The 22,744-nt window shown below is 62.3% G+C and overlaps 1 protein-coding gene across 19 annotated transcripts in view; it reads left to right on the top strand.

Annotated features, from left to right (window-relative positions):
- RBFOX3 (RNA binding fox-1 homolog 3) overlaps positions 1-22,679 on the top strand; it is a 452,065-nt gene extending 429,386 nt beyond the window's left edge. For 8 of the 19 annotated variants that reach the window (XM_082371585.1, XM_082371588.1, XM_082371573.1 and 5 more), the window contains 10 exons: positions 6,419-6,556; positions 8,568-8,621; positions 9,434-9,526; positions 11,139-11,199; positions 14,465-14,518; positions 14,780-14,912; positions 15,387-15,567; positions 16,471-16,532; positions 17,499-17,577; positions 19,429-22,679. In XM_082371585.1, coding sequence (XP_082227711.1) covers positions 6,419-6,556; positions 8,568-8,621; positions 9,434-9,526; positions 11,139-11,199; positions 14,465-14,518; positions 14,780-14,912; positions 15,387-15,567; positions 16,471-16,532; positions 17,499-17,577; positions 19,429-19,473 — 900 coding nt within the window. In that variant the 3' untranslated portion in view covers positions 19,474-22,679. The remainder of the gene's footprint in view (positions 1-6,418; positions 6,557-8,567; positions 8,622-9,433; positions 9,527-11,138; positions 11,200-14,464; positions 14,519-14,779; positions 14,913-15,386; positions 15,568-16,470; positions 16,533-17,498; positions 17,578-19,428) is intronic. The other 11 variants (XM_082371589.1, XM_082371580.1, XM_082371576.1 and 8 more) reach the window with 9 other exon arrangements.
- Positions 22,680-22,744: the final 65 nt, after the last annotated feature.

Below are 22,744 nucleotides of genomic sequence, written 5' to 3'. Positions count from 1 at the left end.
TTGTAATGCAGCCCCAAGGAGAAAGTGCTGAGCCTGGCACTTCCCGGAGATTTCCTGATAGCAAGGATCACATCCAGGAGTGGCCGCCGCCCCTGGCCAACCTGGGGTGGGCGCCCTGTGGAGGTAGCCCCTCTGGAGACCAGGCTGCTGCATCCCCCTCCCTGACCTCCTCCGCTGCATTCTCCGTGGGCCCACGCCCCGCCGAGCTCTGGGGCTTTGCGCTCATCCAGTTGGCCCTGCTGCCTCTGTCCCATTGCTGGCTGGCGGGGCCTGGCAGGAGGCCGGCACGCCCTGTGCTGACCGGGAGCGGCACCACCCATCTGATGGGTGCCCCCCTCTGTGTGCTCCCTCCGCCCCCTAACCCAACCTGGCTCCCACGGTGTTCCCCTGGATCCAAATATCACCTACCCTCCCTGTGTAGGCAACATCATCCAAGCTCTAGGGAGACAGCACCCCAAGCTGCCCCCTGGGCTGGACCAGACCCCAGCCAGTGCCCTTCCTGCCTGCTCGAAGCACTGCCCAGCCTGAGTCAGCACCAAAGCCACCAGGCTTTTCCATTATCCCAGTGTCTCTGGTACAGGGTGTCTGCCGTAGACGCCCCCAGGGTTCCACAGATGAGAAGGGCAGCGCCCACGGGCCTTAGAATGGGGAGCCAAACCATACTTCCCTGGTTTAGCTTTTCCACCTCAGAAAAGAGAGGTGAGCACGGGAGCCAGAGGGGCTCCCTGTGAACAGGTCACTGCCGGCCAACCGGTCTCTTTCTGACGGACAACAGCAGACGGGGTGTATCTGGAAAAACCTCTCACAACCTCCTTGTGAACAAATACTGACCCCCAGAGGTTTGCCCTGGGAGCAAACCTGGGAGACAAGAGGATCAGACTTGCAGCTGACACAGAGGGGGCCGAGACCGACAGCTAACACCCTCTAACACCTCGACGGCACACACAGAGGCCTCCTGGACCCCCTGACACAGCCTCACCACGACAAATTCAAAGTCGTCTTCCTTCGGGGCTTCCCTGGTGGCGCAGTGGTTAAGAATCTGCCTGCCAATGCAGGGCATACAGGTTTGAGCCCTGGTCCGGGAGGATCCCACATGCCGCGGAGCAACTAAGCCCTTGTGCCACAACTACTGAGCCTGCACTCTAGAGCCCACGAGCCACAACTACTGAGCCCACGTGCCACAACTACTGAAGCCCGCACACCTAGAGCCCGTGCTCCGCAACAAGAGAAGCCACCGCAATGAGAAGCCCGCCCACCACAACGAAGAGTAGCTCCCGCTCGCCGCAACTAGAGAAAGCCCGCGCACAGCAACAAAGATCCAACACAGCCAAAAATAAATAATTAATTTTAAAAAAAGAAAGTCATCTTCCTTCGGCAGACATTTGCGGGGACCTGCTTGTGCCAGGCGCTGAGCCAGCACTGGGGACACACGGGAGAAATGACCAGCCCTGCCCCGCGGGAGCCGTTGCTTCCCACCAATCAGGGACATAAAGTGGAAGGGGGCCAGTGTTGACCTCCATGCCTGTGAGAATCCACGGCCCCGGAGAGGACCCGGGAGTCTCGGAGAGAAGCCAACTAAGACATGAGAGTCTCCCTGCTCAGCTGAGCGCCTCCCCAGGAAAGTGCCTGGGCCAGAGAGCCACTGAGCCTGTGAATGGGCAGCCTCGACCTTCCTTTCTTTACCTGAGGCTCTTCAGGTCCTGCAAGGGGGTCAGAGTCTGCTGCTCGACCATCGGGATCCGGAGACGGAGGCCCCACGGGTGAAAGTTACTGGATTAGCAGGTGACCTCAAAGACACCCAGAGCTGCCCGGCAAAGATTTTGGCGTGAGTGCTCTGACTGGGAGTGTTTCTTCAAGCAGGGGCTTCCCACCTTGGGAGGAGCTGGGGAGGGTGGCCGCCGGCCGTCCTGCTCTAAGATTCCAGGAGCCACTTCTACTAAAGTAACTGCTGGCACTCCCAGCCCTGCTGCCCAGCTGTCTTATGTCCCTCCTGTGTCAGGCCTCTGTCACTTCTCTGACTCTCCTCTTGGCCTTCCCCGGGCAGCCTGACGTTAGAATCAGGAGGTGCGGGGCAGCAGGAGGTGCAGGCTCCAGCTTTTGTCCAGACCTGCCCTCTCCTGTCTGTGGATTCCATTTGTCATCACGGTGTCACCCACGTTCTTTTGTCAAAAGGCAGCAGGGGGAGCAGAGCGATTGGGGCTGCAGATGGAGCAGGCCCACCTCACTACCCTGCAGGGACCCCCAGGGGTGTGAGTTGGGGACCACCTCCCTGGAGCACTCATTCACTCAAGGTCATGCGGGTCCCCTGCAGGTGTCCTCCCCACCCACCCTCCATCGTGGGACAGCCAGAGGGACCTCCTCTCAGAAACTCCTCCTCTTCTCCCAAATCTTCCTCTGGGGCCACCTCACCTTTGCACCATGGGCCTCACACAGCCTGCCCCATGGCTGTCTCTCCTCTCCCACCAGCAAGCGCTGCAGCAGCAGAAACTCCACCTGGAGCTGCGGCCTTTGGTCCCCTGTGCTCTTGGCTCTCGGGGCTTAAGAAAAGGGAAAGGGGCGGACCGTGGTGGGAGTGCACCAGCGCAGGGTGAGACTCAGCCGCGTGCCGCCTCCACGCAGGCATGGTGCGAGCAGACGGCACCGTCAGCACCAATGCAACAAGCACAGTGGCCGGCAGAGAGTTCCTGGAGCGTGGCATCATTCACAGAGTCCAAAGCGGACACACAGCTCCACTCAAGGGTCTGAAGAAGACTTCATGAGTGAATGGCTTGAGGCCACACGCGGAGAACGCCTCCTCCAAGGCTGGCTCACCGCCCACCAGGGGCGAGCCATGTCTGGCAGGCAGCTGACAGTCACTGCACGAGTGCCCAGGAGGTCTTGGAGGACCAAAGATAAGGAGAGATGGGGCCGAAGAGAAAGGGCATTTCCAAGAGTCTCCTGTGCGGCATCAGCAAGCCTTGACTCCATCCCAGTGACGGCCACCAGGTCCTGGCCTGCTGCCTGTGGCCCTGCCAGACCTAATGACGCCTGACCAGGGCCCTCTTGGCCTCTCCCTGTGCTGGGCTTGGGGAGGCCCAGGTGAAGAGAGCTGCAGGCTCCTCAGAGGGTGCGAGGGTGGGAGATATGCTGTCCCACCCGGAGGGGCCGGCTGCTGCCTTGAAAGGTGGAGGGGGACCCATGACGGCTAAGGTGACACAGAGATGGGGAGGACGCAGAAGCAAAGCGGCCGAGAGCAGTTGTGGGAGGGAAGGGAGCGTTGCTGTGGCTGTTTCTCTTTTCCCTGCATTTGAGAATCAAAGGCAAAGATTGCTTTAAAAAAGAAAAAGGAAGTAAACTCCCTTGGAAGGCCATGCAGGCTGCCTGGACCGCTGTGATAAATGGTGGGAAGGCCTCCATCTCGCCTCGGGGCAGCCAGTGTGCTGTTACACTCGGAGGTTTCTCTGCACATCTTACAATTTCACAGTCATTGAACCCATTTATCTGCCTCTGTCTGCAGCTGCGCCTGGGGGCAAGGGGGGCTCTTTTCTTACTTGTGTCCTGCCCCCATCACCCCATTTCTCCCACCTGACCCTCAGCTGCTCCCCTAAGGACCTTTGGGGTGGGATGCAGAGGCAGGAGGACCCTGGATCTTGGAGACACACAGTGGGCTCAGTTCTGCTATTAGGAGGGACCCAAGGCGGGGCAGAAAGGACAGCCCAGCCCAGCCCCAGATGCCCCAGCTTTGTCAGCACCCTCCCGTGGTGCCCCCCCCAACCCCTGCCCCGCCCAGGGCTCCCCATCTCCTCTGAGCGCGAGCTGGGCCTTTCCTGTGGCCCTGGCCGCTAGGTCGCGCTGACCGCTGCCCTCTGCTGGCCCAGAGTCAGCATTGCATGCCCCTCTCCCACTAGTTTTCCAAGTCTGGGGTGAGTCCATTAGTCACCTGTACCCAGGAGCAGCTGAGGGCACAGGTCTGTGGGAGGCACGGGGTGGAGGGGGGTGACAGGGGGCACCGGGCCCACCCTTACCACTGCACAGAAGAGCCACAGCTTGTTGTAGCCAGAGGGCGGGACTCAGACTTAAGAAGAATCAGCAGATGCACTGCCGGTTCTGCCTTGATTCAGGGGCACAGACGGGCCCTCTGAAGGTGAGGCACAGGCTTATTTTCTGCAAGGAAGAGTGGGACCAAGGGAGGAGGAGGACAGCAGGACAGCTGGGGAGGGGGCTGAGCTGTTGGGCATCTCCAGGTCCTGGGCTTGGGGGGAGGAGCCCACAAGTGTCCCCAAAAAGCCCAAAGGCAGCTGCCCCATGTTGCCCATCAGGAATGAGGTCATGTGCAGGCCAGACCAGGATTCTCAGAGACTTGCTACCTCACTCCCACCCCACCAGCTGTTCCTCCTCAGACGCCTCCCTGCTAAAGGTGGGCTCCTGGGAGCGGGGGGTCGGCACTTGTTGGTAAACCCCCAGGAACAGGCGCAGGACCCACACTTGGCCTCAGAGAACACACGCTCGTCAGAACTGGGCCTGCCACGCATGGGATGGCCAACCTGCTGAGCCGCAGGTCACGCGTGTCCCCAGGCACACGAGACGATGGTAGCTTCAAACCCACAAATGGGTTCTGACACCCTGTGCTTCCTCTCAACACAGGAACAGAGCTGAGTCTAAGGGGCCTTTGAACAAGATGCTCCCGCGCCCCTGCAGCCCTCCCCAGGCCCCCTGCCAGCTCACCACCTGGAAGTGTGCCCAGGAGCTGGTGACATCCTTTCCCCTCCCCTGTGGCATCCGCTGAGCGCAGGAGTTGGGGGAGCGGCCCTTTCCCTCCAGAAAGGATGACGAGGGTGGCCATCGAGGGCAGGCACTCAGGAGTCCAGAGACATCTCCAGCCACTGGCCTTGGTGAGGCTCTGCCCCTCGGGGTCCACTCCTCAGCCGCAGCACGAGGCCTCGGTCACAGTGACCTCGCCCTGCTCACTGCCCTGGCTCCAGGAGGCTTGTGGTACTGGTCAGCACTCCTCTGGTGGACAGAACCCACCAGAAGCAAATGGGCAGTTCCTGGGGACCCATGGAAAGTGCTCTCCGGCAGCTCTCCTCTCAGCTGTCCTCGTAGCGTGTCTCTGCGGCCCAGCCTCTCGCCGCCGGCCAGCTGCCTCTGCACCTCCAGCCACGTGGGAGACCACAGCCACTGGGACTTCCATTTGTGCAAAGTCTAACCCAGGCCTCGAGGACCCTGCCCTCCCCGCTTCACTCTCTGTAGGCCCCCAGGCCGTCGTCTGGAGTCCTGTCCCGGAAGCAGACCCCCAGACAAAGATTCAAATTCAAGCAGTGTATTGGGCTGGTGATCCCAGAAGACCCGGGAGGAGAGCCGGGACTTGAGACAGGAAGAGGAAAGAAGCAATAAAAGGTGTTTCTCGGCCCGTTCTGCCCACAAGGGGCAGAGGCACGAGGGGTCAGAGGAGCCCCACGGGAGGGAGCCGGCGTCTGTCCACCCACCCCATCCGTCACCGGCTCTGCTCCTGGATACTAATGCTGAGCAGCACGCAGAGGGCCGTGGGTGCCAGCCCCCGGGTCGCGATGAGCCAACCAGGCCCCTCGGTCCGTCCTCCCCGCACTCACCACGCCCAGCCTGCCTTTGGCTCCGGGGATCCAGCAGGGACCAACCAGGCTGAAGGGCAGCCTGGCTGTGAGCTGGTGGCCCGTCCCTGTTGAAGTCCCCAGGGAGGAGGAGCCTCGCGCACGCCACCAGCCCAACCTGCTTGTTGCACTGCGCCACCTCGGGGCCTCTTCACGGCCTTGACCTCTCGGGGAGCTGGTGGGAGAGGGGGGTCCTTGCTTTGTGGCAGCTTTGTTCCCTGAGACCCGAGTCTTTCAGAGTCCCTCTGTTGACCAACATTTGGGTCCAAAATGAGGACCAGCTCTGAAGCACTGGACGTGGCCACCCCTGAGCCTTGGAAGATGCAGAGCCCCAGAGCAGGGTTAGAAGAAGAGGCAGGCAGCCCCGGGGTGGCCTCCCTGGGGGGCAGCACCACCACGGGTATGTGTGCCACGGTGGCTCCTGAAACTTCTCCACTTTCCCATCAGGCTGGAAACCCCAAATGGCGCCCGTGGTCCCAGAACTCGGGCTGTCAGGGAAGCTGTTTGCTCATGACCTCAAGGACCGTGTTAGCCAAGGGACCGCTGAGGTCAGGCCTCAGTGGACAGGCCGAGCCACGGTGGGAGGACGCACCGGGCCAGGGAGGCCTGGCCCTGTGACGATGTTGCAGACACAGCCCGGGGAAAGGCCCGGAAGTGGGACCTGAGGCTGAGGTTCTGCTGTGCCGCGTCTCCTGCGAGTCCCAGGATGGGGACATCCAAGGGGCTTGGGGAAGACCTGGTGCTTAGATCGTCCCCTGCTGTGGGATGGGAGCTGAAGGGGGCACCTCCCAGCCCGGGTCCTCTTCCCGCAGCAGACAGACGAGGCGGCACAGACGGACAGCCAGCCGCTCCATCCCTCCGACCCCACAGAGAAGCAGCAGCCCAAGCGGCTACACGTCTCCAACATCCCCTTCCGGTTCAGGGACCCCGACCTGCGGCAAATGTTCGGGGTGAGTGTGTGTGGCCCCCCCATCTGCGCTCCCACCCCCAGCGCACAGCCCAGGTGTCAGAGAGGCCCCCTGGGTTTCCTGCCTCCCGTTGCCCTCTGGGTCCAGCCCTGCTCTGACCCGAGCCTGTGGGGTAGGAGGGAGGAGGAGGGATGCAGGCTTGGGGTAGAGAGACCTGCGTGGCTGCCACTTGCACCACCTGCCCCTCAGGCCCAGGCCAGTGCCAGTCAGGTTATCACTCCGCTGGCCCCTCCTTCTGATGAGGGCTCCAGGGACCCCTGTGCCCCCAGAGGGCACCCAGAGTGGCAGCCCAGCCTCCTGGCCTCACACCCAGCAGCCCTGCCTGTCCTGTGTGCCTGGGGCCCAGGCACTCCACCTCTCAGGGCATCCTCCAGGCCCCAGGGCTGGGGCGACAGGAGAGCACACGATGGGAAGCACATGCGCGTTCCGTTCCTGGATTCTCCCTGTCTGTTCCTAGACTTTGCTCTGTAGGATTTCAGCCAGTTGCAGGGTTACTGTGAGATCCTGCAGGGAGGCCCCTAAGTCCCGTGGTGACTTTATTCTGTCACTTGATTTGAACACCTAGCAGGTGCTGACGCCCACCGGGTTCCGGGGCTGCCCCGTGGGCAGGTGAGCGGGCAGCAGCCAGGGGTCAGCCCCGGCCACAGAGGACACATGCGCCTGGCCCGTGTTCCCTCCTTTTCTTCCCTCTCCCACCCCAAACTCTCCTCACCCTCCTGCCCTGTGCCCACTCCCCACTTCTGCCGCAAGTCAGGCAGGCTCTGGGCCCTGAACCCCAGCCCTCCCCTCATGCCACCCACCACCCCAGATGGGATTTGTCAGGCAAACAGGAGGTGGCCTCGGGATGGACTCAGCACCCACACCTGCCCTTGCCCCAGATATCCACTTCCCTTCCTGGGGGCCAGGCCCCATTGGATTTGGGGTTACACCCAGTAGGGTGCAGGCAGGATTTAGAATCATCAGAAGATGAGAATTCTGCCCCCTCTTGGCCCTGGGCCTGGGCAGCTGCCAAACCTCTCTGAGCCCGGGGCCCCCACTCAAAGCAGCTGGTATTGCGATGTTATTAGGTCAGTTCACTTGGACGCCCTTCCAGTCCCTACATCACGGGCCTCAGCACACTCAGTCCCTACAGGCCGCCCAGGGGCGCCCATGGCCCCTGCAGGATGCCCATGAGCTCACTCGCCCCTGCAGCACAGCAGCACCACCCTCCCTCTCCAGTACTTGGCAGGGTTGGCATTGCCTCACTGTCTGGTTCCACGTCCCTCCCGGCCCACATGACACCCACCTCCCGAATGTTACCGGGTGAAGGGGAAAGTCATCAATTGTATGCACTGGAGACCTCAGGACAGGCCCCTCGGGACCTCAGCTGGGATCTTAGGGGACCTGGTTCACAGGTTCCTGGTCTCACGTGCCAGTGAGGGAGACAAGGCTGCCCCTTGGGAGTTCCAGGCCAGCGATGGGGCAGGAAGGGGGCAGCCAGAGCGTCTGGGCCCAGCTGACTGGTATGTCCTGGTCAGGCAGAGGGGCCTGGGGTCACTGCACCCTGCCCCACACACAGCCCAGCCCCAAACAGCACAGGCAGCAGGCAGTGCAGGGTCCCTCCCTAGCGCTTTGTCTCTTCCGGGGGCTCCTCTCCCCGCCAGCACCCCACCTTTTGGGAAGGACTTACCCAGAACCCATGAGTGTGAATTAGGGCTGGCTGTCAGCAACTTGCGGCAAAGTCCCAGCAGGGAGAGGAGAGGAACGCGGATGACACCGCAGCTGGGACCAGTGTCCTGGCAGGAAAGGCTCTGCACGGGAAGGCGGGGAGGGATGCCCGCCCACCAGGCTACCCAAGAGTACCTTCATGTCCCTGCAGGAGGCGGAAAGGGGGCCGGGGGCAGAGGACCAGACGCAGGCAGTGGGCAAGGGTCCCATGGGGAGCAGGCGAGCCGGGCCAGCGGTCTTAACACACCTTCTCCTGTCTCCCCCACCCCCATCTCTGTCTCTGCAGCAATTCGGAAAAATTTTAGACGTGGAGATCATTTTTAACGAGCGGGGCTCCAAGGTGGGTGCCGCCCAGAGGCCGCCACCATTACAGCGCCCGGCTGTAGGTCCCGCCAGGCTAACGTGTGAAATGTGCGTTTCCTTCCTGGAGAGCTCCGAGCCTGAGGACCCCTGAGCGACACGGGTGCTTGTACTCCCCGCTCCTCCGCCCGCCCCACCCTCCCCACCCCGCTGTCTGTGTTGTCGCCGCTGCTGAGGCTTCCTTCTCTCTAAGTCGCCAGGACCTCTCTGTCTGCACTTGGAGCCCCGGCCCCTGGGCCTGGGTCCCCAGCCTTCGAGCCGCTCCCCCGGGGCCACCGGCCTTCCTGGAGCTGCCCGGAGACTCGGTGGAGGGCCTGCAGGGGGCAGGCGGGAGGGTGCCCGCTCCTGGACGGGAAGACACCCCCCCCCGCACTTGGGGCTCCTGGGGTGACGATGGGTGAGGCTGCCCCCACTCTGGGTCCAGGAGCCCAGCCTTGGCCCCCCAGGTGGGGTGAGGGCAACAGTCCTGGCCCCTGCTCAGGTCAGCATCTCTCTTATAGCTCTGGCCTGTCCCCTCAAGTGCCAGGCGGTCAGCTCAGGTCAGGCTCAGGCCAGGCCAGCAGCTGCCCCACCCCCGGGGCCATACGTCTCCCGGGCGACCTGCCAGTGGCACCAGGACAGACCTCTGGGCTGCCCGAGTCTCTCCTTCAAGTCACCTGACTCAACCCCTCTCTCTCTCTCTCTCTCCCCGCCCCCATTGCCCTGCCCCCCCCCCCACTCCCCACGCCTCCTTTGTTTTCCTTTTTCTCATCCTATGTCTTTCTCTTCATGTCTGTCCTTCTCCGCTCACAGGGTTTTGGGTTTGTAACTTTTGAAACTAGCTCAGATGCTGACCGAGCCCGGGAGAAGCTGAATGGGACGATCGTAGAGGGACGGAAAATTGAGGTGCTCAGATAAGTGTGTTGCGGCAGGGACGCCCTTGAGAGCCGCCTCCGGTCACCCTGGCCCCCCGACCCAGCCCCGCTGCTACCATGCAGAGAGCCGGGCCAGGTCCCCATGGCAGGGCCAAGCTGAGACCGGAGCCGAGCCCACCACCTGCCACCTCTTTTGGGTCTAGACCTCAGGCTCACCCAAGGGCCCCCCACCCTGCCCCCTCCCTCTCATTCCTGGAAAAGGTCCCCAGCTGTGGGGCTCAGCCAGACACTGGGAGGGCCCCAGAAGTCACGTCTCTGAGGCTTGGCGGCTCCAAGGACCTCAACCAGCCCAGTCTGCCCGTAGTTGGGAGGAGGTCATTAATCTCACCAAGGAGCGGCAGCTGCCCCGTTCCCCCCTCCCCATGCTGCCGCATCCTGCAGTTTGCCCCTTGCCTTTATCCCCCAGAGGGTGGGCAGCAGTACGCGGCCAGAGCTGAGAAAGGGATCCAGCCCAGAGGCGCGGAGGGGAGAGAAGGCGAGGGATCCCCCGACACTCCCCCCTCCACCACCCCTTCCCGGGGGGCTGCGTGTGCCCTGCTCAGTGCTGAGGCTCTGGTGTCTGGGAGCTGGGCTTCCCGAGTAGGGCGGGCAGCGAGGGTGGCCAGGGAGGGAGGGGTCAACGGCTGATGCAGAGCCCCTGGAAGAGCGGTGGAAGGACCTGAGGGAGGGTTTCCAGAAGCAGGAGTGCCAGAGGCACCAACCTCAGCCAGGCTCCAGCCCAGCCTCCAGCAGCACAGGCTGCGGCCCCAGGCCCCAGGGGCTCACACTGACAGGGGGGGAGGCAGTATAGCCCAGACCCCTCCCTCGAGGTCCACACCTGCCCTGTTTTCTGCTCCCTCCGCCGAGGCCCTCCTCCTTCCTACACCCCAGCCCAGTCCTCTGGGCAGGCTGACCACGGCCTTAGATGTCTGCACAGTAGGACCCACTCCCCTGGCACCCACCTGCTCCTCCCCCAGTGGCCTTGCCCCACCACCACGGGCACGTGTGCCCCCCGCCCCCACAGAAAGCTCTCTGCTGGCCTCAAGGGAAAGGGGTGCTGCCCCCACGGGGAGGGGTGACCATCCTGGTGCCCACAACCAGGAGGGCCTCAGCAGCCACCCACGGCAGAGAAGTCTTGGGGGCCATTCTGTTAGCTGCGCTGAGAGCACTTTGGGGAAAGTCCACCAGCCAGCTGCTCCAGCGGCCTTGGGTTGCCAGAGAGAGGCTGGGCTCGGTTTGTGGGAACAATCCTGTGAACGGCAAGAGCCAGTGGGACTGGACACAATGCTTCAGCCGAGGGCCCGGGGCCTGGGCCAGGCTGGGCACCAGCCAGTGTTGGGAACAGTGATGGCCCAGGTTCTCAGCCGGGGGGTGAGGGGGCGGGCAGCACTCGGAGACAGGAGGCCAGGGAGGAGGGCAGGCCATGGTGGGGGGCCAGGCAAGCAGTGGAGGCGGTCCTGTGCCTCGCCTGGGTGTCCCAGGGCCTCCTCCCCAGCCCCCAGCCCCCTCCGAGGCGGCCACGGAGAAGTTCAGAGCAGGACCAGGCAGCCCGTGGCCTACAGGCTAATGTTCCCCTCAGCCTCTCCCTCCCTCTCTCTGGGCAGGTCAATAACGCCACGGCCCGAGTCATGACCAACAAGAAGACTGCCAACCCCTATACCAACGGTAAGCGGCCCAAGACCCCAGGGAGGCTTCAGGGGCCACCAGTGGGGACAGGGTCCAGGAGGAGCCCAGGCTGCTGGAGGCCAGCCTCCCTGGATGCTGAGTGCCCCCTCATGTCCCGGCTCTGCCGCGGTCAGAAGGGGGTGGGTCAGTGAGGCAGGAGGAGACCTGGGGCCACCCGCCTCCACCCACACAGCTGGTGAGACCCCCGTGCTTTCCCGAGCGTGGCCGCACCCAGAGGCCGAGGACAGGCTTCGGGCGCAGGGGGAAAGTGGCCACTTCCTGGATCGTTCCTTATTTTCTAAGTGCCGAGGCTAGAGGCGCTCAGTATTTAATGAGTATGATGACAGTTAGAGGGACAGCCCCCCGCCGCCCACCCCTGGGCCTTGGAAACACGGAAAGGTTGAGGCCCCGCTGGCCATAGTGTGCGTCAGCTGAGCAGTGTGCCCGTGTGCACCTGGACCTGGCTGTAAGCAGAGGGGGCCAGTCTTCTCTGAAACAAAACTGCTGACGCTAAATGCTGGCTGCAGGGAGGAGCGGAGGGACGGCTCTCAGCCGCTGTGCGACTTGACTCCGCCAGGCAAGGACTGGTGCGGGGACTGGTTTGAGTGTAGCTGGGAACTCTTTGGGGCCTTTTTGACTTCGTTCCTCTAGCCAGGAAGCAGCAGCCCTGCTCCATCAGGGCAAGCCTCCTGGCGGGGCGTGGGCTTTGCTTCCCACCCCGCCTAGCAGGGAAGAGTGGACTGAGCCACCCCCAGACTCTCTTGTCCCGGTCTGATCAGATATACATGGAGTCAGGGGACCGGCCAGCACGGAAAACCTAGGGCAGGACAGTGGGCGGATCTGCCGCCTGACTCACCAGCCGGACACCCCCAGTCTGTCCTCCTGGGGCAGGGCTGGGGCACTGGCCAGACCCCATTTAGACTAGATTATTGTCGCTCCCATCCTGCTTTTTCGAGGACTATCAAAGCTCAAATTCTTTCTAAAAATCTGGGGGCTCCCCGGCTTTGCGCCTGTCCTGAGCACACGCTGTGTATGACTTAAGTGGCCTGGCGCTCAGCACAGGAAGGGAAGAGGTAGACGTTTTTACAGGGCCAGGGTGATCCTGGGGGCTGCGCAGCCTCTCGCGAGAGCCACACGCCCCCGCTTTCTGGGCAGACCTGAGGATGTTGAGGAACATGGGATTCAGAAGAGAATCCATCCCTGAACAACTGCACCCTTGGCTCGGAATGGGCACAGAACCGAGGCCGGTTGAACGACGGGGAGTGGAGAGAGGGAGAAACCTCTGCCCACTTCGGTGGCAAACATGGTTTCATTTAAACATCTTAGTTGGCCTGGGCAAGAGTGACAAGGGCTGCAGTGGGCCGGCCCTGGGTTCCCTGCAGGTGGCAGTGAAGCCCAGCTCATGGGCTCTGTTGACTGAGGCTTGACTCTGCTCAACACTCCAGAGGACTCAAATTCATCAGTCAGTCAGAGGGGCAGAAATTTCCGCTTCAGGAAACAGACTCACCAGGTTTGACCAGGTGTTACTATTTGCGGAAGAAACAAAGGATCTACCCAGGTGGGTCTCAGACTGCCTCTGTCATCTGGGGTCCCAGACAGTGAATTGGGGCCAGAGCAACAGGTGGAGGCACCCAGGATTCCAGAATTGGCAGAGGGAGGTGCCAGGGCCATCCGAAGCAGAAGTGCAGCCTCTCAGACTGCACCCGGAAGAGCTGCCAGATGGGACCTAAGGGAGGTGGGCTTGCGTCACTGGCTCAGGACTCTGCTCCATCGTGGATTTTTACTAAGAAGACTCAGTTCTTGGGACTGGAGGTCTTCCCAGAAGATGAAGCATTTCTTCCCTCCTGACCTGGTATTTATAGAAGATTCCAGAGGCCTAGCAGTAACGTTCAGATGCAAACGTCTGTGCTGGTCGTGTGATGGTGGACCAGGGATGGAAGGCGACCCACAGTCTCATGGAGAGTGTGGAGAACGGGCCCCCAGGAGGAACAAGGCCCCAGAAACTCTGTCCTGGACACCTCCCGGCCAACCCAGCAGTGGGGCTGTTAGAATCTGGGCTTGAGACGTGGAGCTGGGCTGGGGGTGTGCTGCAAAGATAAGACCCCGATAAGCTGAGGGGCCAGGGGCTGGGCCTGGTCAGGTGAGCTGGCCCCACCCTCACTTCCTGACCACCTGGAGCTGGTACAGGCTCAGCTGGTTGGTTTCTACCCCCAGAGCCTCAGGTGGGAGCAGGCCTTCACCCGTGAACCTGGGTCTCTGGTGGGAGAGGATGACCAGCCTGCCCACCTGCAGAGAGGGAGAGGCTGGGGGCCAGGGAGTGGCCAGGAACGTGGGTCTGGCATCCCACCGCTGGTCTGGCTCTGCCACTCTCCAGCCCTGTGATTCAAGACTGCCGCGCCTCCCTGAGCCTCCACTTGCTCATCTGTAAGATGGGAGGGCGTGACACCTTCCTCGCTGGATGGGTCTAGGACACTGTGGCATATGGTAAAGTGGTCAGGGGATGCTAGCTGTCCTTCTCATTATCCCTAATCCCAAGGCCCCTCCTCCCCACCTCCTCCCCCGGCAGCCCTCCCACCGGCTGCTTTTGGGGGAAAACAGACACAGGATAGCAAAAGCAGGACTCAGCACTGAGAAAGGGAGCCCCTCGGGAGCCCCGACCCAGGACAGAGACGGGCAGGAGGTGAAGGAGGTCGCCGTGGCTGAGGCCAAGCACCTTTACGGCAGCCTCTGACCCTCCTGGAAGGCAGCCAGGTGCCCACATGAGACAGCTCCCATGAGACTGGGCTGTCGGGGACTAAAGTACCCAGGCCACCAGCAGCCCCCATCCCAGCTGGGGGCCTACAGACGTTGCATAATAACGCGTTCCACTTTCCCTCCTGATGCTCTTCTGCAGACACTGCAGACCCCAAGCTGCTGGGGCCAGCGCCCCAGGACAGGGAGGGCCTGGGGCAGGCTGGGGAAGGCCGAAATGTGAAAAGAATCAGGCCACCAGGCGGATCGTCCGGAGTGACTGGGTCTCTGTTAGGAAGCAGAAGGCACTCAGCCAGTGAGGCTGCAGCGTCCCAAGAGGGGCCCAGGGACTGTGCCCCGCCTAATCCATCTACCCCGACTGCAGAGGGAGGGGTCCCGCCCGTCCTCTGCAGTGGCCACGGCCTCGGAATGTCCCAGTGGGGCTCATCCTGGAGTCTCTGGGGTTCCCAAGCATAGTGTGAGGTGGGGAGACAATGGGGAAGACAATGATTGGGTTTCTTTGCTTCTCTTCTAGGCTGGAAGCTAAACCCGGTGGTAGGGGCAGTCTACGGACCTGAATTCTATGCAGGTAAAGGCTGGAGCTGCGGCACGGGGCTGGGGCGGGCCTGGCCGGGTATTGGGCGGTCATTGGCCAGTTGTCCTGGGTGGGAGGACGTGGCCAGGGGCGTGGCTAGGCGGGGACGTTTTTCGGGGGGCGTGGCCATGTGGGTGCGGCCAGGCGGGATGTGTGGCCAGATGCGGCCATGGTCAGGCCCCAGCCCTCCTGCCTCCCCTCCTTCCCTTAGCCTTCCCTCTCACACTGTCTCCTCTCCGACGCCCTTTCCTGCAGTGACGGGGTTCCCGTACCCCACCACCGGCACAGCCGTTGCCTACAGGGGCGCGCACCTACGGGGCCGGGGCCGGGCTGTGTACAACACGTTTCGGGCTGCGCCGCCCCCGCCCCCCATCCCTACTTACGGAGCGTGAGTACCTGGGGCGCACGGGGAGGGAGGCTTGGAGAACGGCCCCGGGGGCGTGGGGAGGGGGGCGTGGTGCAGCCAGAGGGGCTAGGCAGCCTTTCCAGCACTGTGGCGCGGGGGTGGGGGGCGGTGGGAACTCCAACCTTCACACTGCAGTCGCTTCCGTATCAATACACCCACCTCCGCCCTGCCACCGGATCTCAGGGTCGCTGGCATGTGAGGGACGCTTAGAGCCCCAGCACCTTGCCCAATGCTTTAATGGGTGGTGGTCGGCCCTGGGGCTCAGTGGGCCTTCGCTAAGCCCTCCCTGGTCCGTTCCCCGGGGCCCGGTGCCCTCCAACCCTAATGGGGGGGGGGGATACAGCTGCCTGGGGTGGAGCAGGGGAAGGGTAAGCAAGGTGGGCCGATGGGCCCCTGGGTTTGTGGGAGAAAGGAGCTGACCAGCAAGGGTGTTACTCTATTGTTATACCAAAACAGGGCACTGGAGCAAACGCTTGTTAAAATGCCAGTCCCATGGGCAGGGCTGGCACCCTGCCCCCTCCCTCCTCAGCAGACACCGGAGCCGGCCTACCCCACCTCTCCAGCGTTCCCACCACTTTCTTGTCCGTTTGCTTCCAGGGTCGTGTATCAGGATGGCTTTTATGGTGCTGAGATTTATGTAAGTGCAGCCCTGGGGGAGGGAGGGTGGCATCTGGCATTCCATATGTCTCAGTGAACAGTGTCTCCCACTCCCTGCCCCGCTCCCCCCACCCCCTCCCGTCCTGGGAGCCCAGGGGGCGACCTCAGCGCAGGTAAACCTGGGTTATCTGTGCTCAGGGTGCGAGTAGCAATGGATCCCCCAGCAGCCCGATGAGCCAGGCGTGTCTTCTCCGTTTCGCAAGGTGTCAGTTGTGTGATGGGGGCAGTGGGTGAATCTTCCATATCCCTAACAGCATTGGGGTCACTGAGTGAGACCGCATAGGCACCCTGTGTCCATTGCAGAGGCCAGAGAGAGACCAGGAGGTAGAGGTTCCAGGGCAGACCCCTTGATGGGGTCCTGTCTCCTCTCTTCTTTCATGGGGCTGCACTTACTGCTTCCTCTAGCTCGGAGCCCTTGCTGACGACCCCTCCCCACCCCACACAAGACCTCATTTCCATCCTGGGTGGTCGCCTGTAATTCAGCAATCCATTGGTCAGGGCTAAGATGTGGTCTGAGTTAATGCCCTTTGCCATTGTCCCATCCCAGTGTCCAGGATAGCACCGAGTCTCCATACCCATCAGCATCAAAGTCAGGGGTACGCTGGCCTGGTGGCAACTCTGTGAGCAGCTACCGTGTGCCAAAGCTTTGAACACAGCCAGACATAGCATTGATGCTCAGCCGTGTGTGTTGAACGCACAAATGGACGCATCAATGAATGAATGAATGAGGTGAACAGAAACCCCACCTTGAACCATGCCACGAAACCAGAAGCCAGGTGCCCCCAGGCCTGCACCAGCTACCCCTCACCTGGCCAAGATGAAGGTTGAAATGCTGTGTCCAGCCCACTAAGCCCGTGTGCCGTGTCCTCCCCTTACCCTGCAGGGAGGCTATGCCGCCTACAGATACGCTCAGCCCGCAGCAGCCGCGGCCGCCTACAGCGACAGGTACCCGCGGTGGGCAGGGGCGGGGAGAAGATGGATGGGCCGTCAGGCTGGGCTGGGACAGACAGGAGCCCTCACCCACAACACTCAGGGCCTGGGGGTGCCTCCCCTTGGTGGACACAGGGTCTGGACAAAGGAGACTAGCAGGTCCACGTGAGCTTGGAGACCCCAAGCCAGCAAGCCCCAAACTTCTGTAATCACTTCCTGCCTGCATGAGAGGGGAGCCTTGGGACCCCCCGGTTCTCGGGTAGCGGACAGCTCCTCTGATGCCCAGCCCTGGAGGCCTAACCCCCGTCCCCAAGCTCTGGAGGCCCGAGTGAGAAAGGTAATTAGGAGCCTTTGCTTCTGCTCAGGCACGCCTCTGACGCTTCTCAGCGCTCCCAGGCCTGAAACCCTTCAACCCCGAGACGGAGAGGCAGAGTGTGTGTACCTTGGGAGCAGAGGTCTCTGCGCACCTGAGAGCACACCCAGGGGCCCAGGGAGAGTTCTCTTTTGTTTTGAGGGCAGGTCTTTGCGGGGGTGGGCTGGCCTGTCACCTTTCCCTGTGGGCACTCGGCCTGTTGGCTGCAGAGCTGCAGGTCGGGGAAGCGTGCGGGCTCCAGTACCGGCCAGGCGGTGGGCACTTCCTGGAGGGCAGCCATTGCGTGCCGGCTCTGGCCTGGGAACTGCCCGGCCCTCCCTCTCAGGGGCAGGTGGCACCCTTGGACCCACACCTTCCTCGCAGCCTCACGCTGCGTCTCAGCCCGTGGGTCTTGTCGGGGGCGCAGCAGGCCAGCGCTCGGGGTCAGCGCTCGCTGGACGTGTTCAGAGGGGGACCGGCTGTGTTCCCTCCAAACAGGCAGGAAGAAGAAGGGGGCGTGCAGGGGAGGGAGGGGCCTTGGGGCGCCGTCTGGGAGGAGGCAGGAGACCTGCTGCCCCCCCTCACCTGCCCCGTTGCCCACACCCCACTCCCTGTGCTCACCTCCCCAGTTATGGCAGAGTCTACGCAGCTGCTGACCCCTACCATCACACCATCGGCCCCGCGGCGACCTACAGCATCGGAACCATGGTAAGGAGGCTGGGGCCCGGCTGCCCTGAGCCGGGACGAGACGGCTGGCGCTGCAGCCGGGTTGGGGGGCGAGCGGGCAGGCCCTTAGGGGAATGACCCAGCCCTCGGCCTGGTGCCTGGAAGACAGAGGCCTGGATTTGAGTTGGGGGAGGACTTGCCCCTTTGTGCCCTCGTGGAATTAGAGGGAGGCAGGTCTGCCCAGACAGTCGGCTGCCCGGTAATGACGTCTGGTCGTCTGGGAAGCATTCTGGTGTGGCGCAGTTTTCTGAGCCCTGTAACAAAAGTCCCGTCCGGGCCTTCCATTCCCCTCACCAGGAAAACCAAACAAAACCCTCCGGCAGAGGCTCCAGAGGCAGGCAGGCAGGGCCTCCACTTCCCCTCATGTGGGTGTGTCCGTGCCATGGTCCCTCTGTGTTCTGTCACCCCCTTTGCTGTACCTTTTCGCACATCGAGGTGGGGAACAAGGGCTACCTTCTGTTTCTCACCCAAGTCCCTGCTCCGTGGACCCTCCGTGGCTCCGGCTGAGTCTGCAGGCCCTGTCCTGGGGAGAGGGGGCCTCTGACCACAGGCCTGGGGTGGGGCGGAAGGGGCGCACTCCTGATGGGCTTGCTGAGGCCGGAGGGGTGTGGGCCGGTGTGTCCGTGTGTGTGTGTATGTATGGCCAGCTGTTGACACGTACAGCCCAGCTCACTCTGTACCCCCAGATCTGCTTGCAGTGGACACCCACCTCCCAGGCCCATCCCACCCCCAACCCCAGGGGGTGTTAATGTCGGTTTTTAGCTAGCTTGGCATCCAGCATCAAAGATGAAAACATTTTTGCGGGGCTAAAGAGGGACGAGGTCCAGAGACAATATGGAATTTTTTTCATCTCCCTTGTTTTTGATTACTCCCTCCCAATTTTTGTTTTGTCTTTTTTGATTTTTAACGAGCCTCAGACATCCCAAGCAGCCTGCAGTGACTGCTGGCAGCCATGGGGCCTAGGCCTCTGGGTGGGGGGTCCACACCCACTCCTGGATGGAGGCCCCGAAACCGTGGCTTGCAGGCCCCTTGGCTCCAGGATCGCCCGGCCCTCTGCAAAGCTGCTAGCTAAAAGGGTTAGTTAATTCACAGAGGGTTCCCTCTTACGTTTTCTTTTATTGATTTTTTTTAAGATTTTCTGTTTTTTCCCCCAACTTTTTTCTCTGGCACTTGCCATTTTCTTCCTTTTTCTCGGGAAACTGGTGGGTAGGGCAGGAGGTTCCTGTGCAGGCCTCCCTGACCCAGGGGAGCCCAGGGGCACCAGAGAGCAAGAGTGCCAAAGGCCTGTCCTCCCAGCAGGATGGAGGAGGCGCAGGGACCCCAGAAGGCCCCACGGAGCTGGGTGAGCAGACGCAGCCCCTCCTGGTAGAGCCAAGGCCCTGGGAACCCTGACAAGAGGTCCCTCCACCCTCCCGTGCCTGGAGGGGCTGAGTCCTGCCCCCGGCAGCCCCGATGGGCGCGGAGGAGGTGGGGCTCTTGCTCAGACCTGCCCCCCAGATTACAGATGACAGAGAAAGCGGGCAGGGAAGGGCCGGGTCTGAGCCAAGAGAGTGGCCGAAAGACATCTCAAGCCTCGTTATCCAAAAGCACTGTGGCTGGTCACCCCAGCACCTCCCTGACCCCAAGACCACCACATCGGAAATAGGCCCAGGGCCCCTCCTGCTGCCATGACAACCAGCGCCCATTCTCCCCAAGGCAGACCATAAGGGGGGCAGAAAACGGGATTTAGCTATTTCTCTTTTTGTTTTTCCTTACTTTTTTTTTCTTTTTGCTTTTTCCCCCCTCTCCCAAAAGGCGGTACTGATTGGCTGTTTTTCATCTTTGATGTTGCAGGCTAGCCTCTGCCGAGGAGGGTACAGCCGCTTCACCCCCTACTAGCAAGAGGCCCAGCCCCTAACAGCATTCACACTGACTGCCTAGTACACACCAAACCCAGCAGTCCAAAACCAGGCACAGCCACCAGGAGGACAGTGCGCCCCTCCCGGTCAGCGACACGCGCCGCTGACCTCTGCGACTCTTAAGTCCATAGGTTTTACCTCCGGCCAACTGGTCTCCCCCCCACGATGGCGTGTGTGTCTTTGACCCTGGTCACCCCCGTATGTCTGAAACCTTGGTTCCTATTTTGACTCTGTTGACGTTGTGCCCCCCCAAGCCATTTCAGGTACAGTATACACACAGTGGGAGGGGCTAGGCCGGCAGAAGACCCCTCCCCGAGAACTAGCAATAGAGCCCGAGAGGGCCATGCCCACTCCCCATTCCCCCGGGCTACAGAGCCACGGAAGACGCCAGCCCGGCCTCCCCTGGAAGCCACCCCAACCAGTCTGGGCCAGAGCCCCGGCCCCTCCCCTGGGGTTCAGGAAGCAGGGGGCTCCCGCCTGTCTGCCCCAGTTGGTGGGTTCCTAGCCTCGACAGCACTCCTCCCCGTCGTCACCCAGCTAATCACAGGAGTAGCTGTCTCTGCCCTCCTCGTCCGCATCCAGCTAAACTAACATTTCTGATTAAATTTTATTGACGTTTCCTGCTGAAGTTGTCACAAGTCGTGCGGGAGCCCCACCAGCCTCAGGGGTTCCTTAGCCTCTGTTATAAGAAGGGAGAGCATAGGGAGAGATTTCCCTGCCCCAGAGCCCAAAAGCGGTCCAGCCCTGCAGCCCCCGAGGGCCCTCCCCTCAGCCCATCTGCCTCACCGGCCCACAGTCTGTCCTCTCCAGCCAAGTCTTGAGGTGGGGTCCCTGCCAGCCTGGCACCTGGGTCTGTGCAGCGCCAGAGTGCAGCGCCACCTCCCCTTCCGCAGCCTGAAACGTTCTTATCCAGGTGCATTTCCGGAGGGGGAGTGTGAGTGAGAGAGCAGGGAGGGTGGTGCCCGTCCTCCGGACGTCCTGGCGGAACAGCGCTCTGCGTCCACCTCCCGTCCCGAGAGGCCTGGGGCTTAGCTCTGCTGCAGGGCTCTGGGGCCTGCAGGTGAAGCTGAGACAGCCGGGGGAGCGTTTGGAAGTTTCATATGCGGCCCTGGTACCTCTGTGACAGGAAACAGTGGCAAGGACCAAGGAGGCCCAGGTCTCCTATGTGCCAGAGCTGGGCCTCCAGGGGCGTGGACGGCCAGCTAGAGGGTGCGGGTCCCCGCCAGCCAGGGCGTGAGCCTCCGCCGACTCCACCAGCACATCTGTCCTGGCTGGTGGAGTGGGCAGGTCACACGCAGGGTGCCCAGCCAGCTCACCACCACTGCCCAGAGCACCTTCTCAGCGGCCTCGTTCCAGACCCGCACGTGGCCCAAGCAGCGTCATCCACCCACCACGCCCCGACCTCTGCCCTCGTCTGCGCTGAGCAGCCAGACCCTGCCCACCCAGGTCTTAGCGGAGTCCACCAGCTGCGTCTGCCAGCCGCGCTCACTGCGGCGCTTCCATCCCTGCGGCCCTGTTCTTCCCCCCAGCGGCCGCGCCCTCTCTGCCCTGGAGGCCGGAGGTCTGCATTAAATTCCCTTACGCAAGATGAGGGGGCTCCTGAAGCTGGGAGTGGGGCCGGTTTGGGGGCGCCTCCTCTCTTGCCCTCCTGGCACCCAGGGTCCCGGGTCCCGCTGCCCCGGCAGCACGCCTGGCCGGTGCTCCTGTGAACTGCAAGTCGCGCCTTTCTGTTTCTGTTGTAGTGAAAGCTTCCACCGTTTCCTTCTTGGACCATGAAGGGCAAAAACAAAAAAACACACAAAAAAAATCACAAAACAAAAAACAAAACAAAAAAAGATGTTCAGATCCAAGCAACAAAACAACCAACCAAACCGAGAAGCACCCACCACGTCCGAGTCCGCGAGCCCGCGAGCCGTCGCAGCGCAGCGAGGGAGCAGGTCCGCGGCCCCCGGCCGCCGGCAGCGCGCTGGCCGGAGGGAGGCGGGAGGGGAGGGACTCCGTTTTCTACCAAGTCTTCCTTCCGGGCCCCACTCGAGGCAGCGTGGGCCAGTGGCGAGCGGCTGCAGGCCCAAGCAGGAAGAGTGGCCAGCAGGACTCGACCTTGGCTGCCGACTGTGCCAGCGGAGGGACGGCTGGGTGGGCGCGGGGACGGGGGCTGCTTTTCATCTCGGGGCTTCGGCTGTGCCCAGTCACCCTGTGTCTTGCGCTCTGGGCCCCGGCTACCCCTCCTGCCGCGCCGCCAACACCTGTGTCCTGCGAACCTGGGGAGGAGTTTGCAGCCACTGGAGGCTGTCCAACCAGCAGCCCTGGGGTCCGACCTCAACACCAAGGGCTGATATGTTTCCAGAACTACAGGGCACCCAGGCCCCCCCCCCCACACGAGGGGGCTCTGGCTGCCCAGCAAGGAAGGGGTGAGGGCCTTGAGGCCGAGGCCTTGTTCCGACTGGTCGTTTCTGGTTCCCTTTCTGGAGGAGGCCCTGGGCCTGGTCTAGGAGAGGGAAGGCCAGCCTCACGCTGCAGCTGGGTCGAGCCCTCTGGCCCCTGCCCTGCAGGGCCCCGTCCTGCAGAGGAACGGAGGGACGGGCCGGCGCCGGGCTGCACGGCAAGGGTTCGGGCCACGGTGCTATGGGTCTGGACGGCACGTCCGAGCAGGGAGAGCCGGGGGTGGGGGAAGGCTTGGGCGGTCCGCCGCCCCCTCCCCTGCTCCCGGTTCAGGTCCCAGAGTCGCGGGGGCAGCAGACGGCAGGCAGCAGGGAGGAGCCGCTGGCCAGGCAGGGAGAGCTGGAGTGGGGGGAGCAGCAAAAAATAGCAAAAGATGTAGGCTCCCCACGTGGCTCCACTGTCTCATGAAACTTAAAAAGTAAAAAAAATACACCTCACTTTATATTCAGCATCAGCTCCTGAAGCTCCTGAGATGAGGCTCCTTTTCTATTCCCGGTGTACATAGCCCCGCCCTGCCTCCGGCTTCGTCCTCTGTACAGGCCCCTCCACCCTCTGCTGTTCTGGACCCTTTTCTTGCAGCAGCTCCACCCCCGGCCCTGCGCCCTCCCACCCCTCTCACCCCCGGGACTGCAGCCAGGCCCCAGGCTTCCTTTCTTACCATTCTGTATGCTTCCAAGGTGTGACCATTCAAATCAACCGCATTATTATTATTAAGATTATTAATAAAGATTTTTCTTCAAACCAGGACAACTCTTTTTGATTTGCCAGCTCCCGGGCACAGAGGGTAGAGGGCACAGAGGACCAGGACG

The sequence above is a fragment of the Balaenoptera borealis genome, assembly GCF_965194805.1.
Source record: "Balaenoptera borealis genome assembly, chromosome: 20".
NCBI lineage: Eukaryota > Metazoa > Chordata > Mammalia > Artiodactyla > Balaenopteridae > Balaenoptera > Balaenoptera borealis.
The sequence above is the reverse complement of the archived record's forward strand: the minus strand, read 5'-3'. Positions and strand labels throughout refer to the sequence as shown.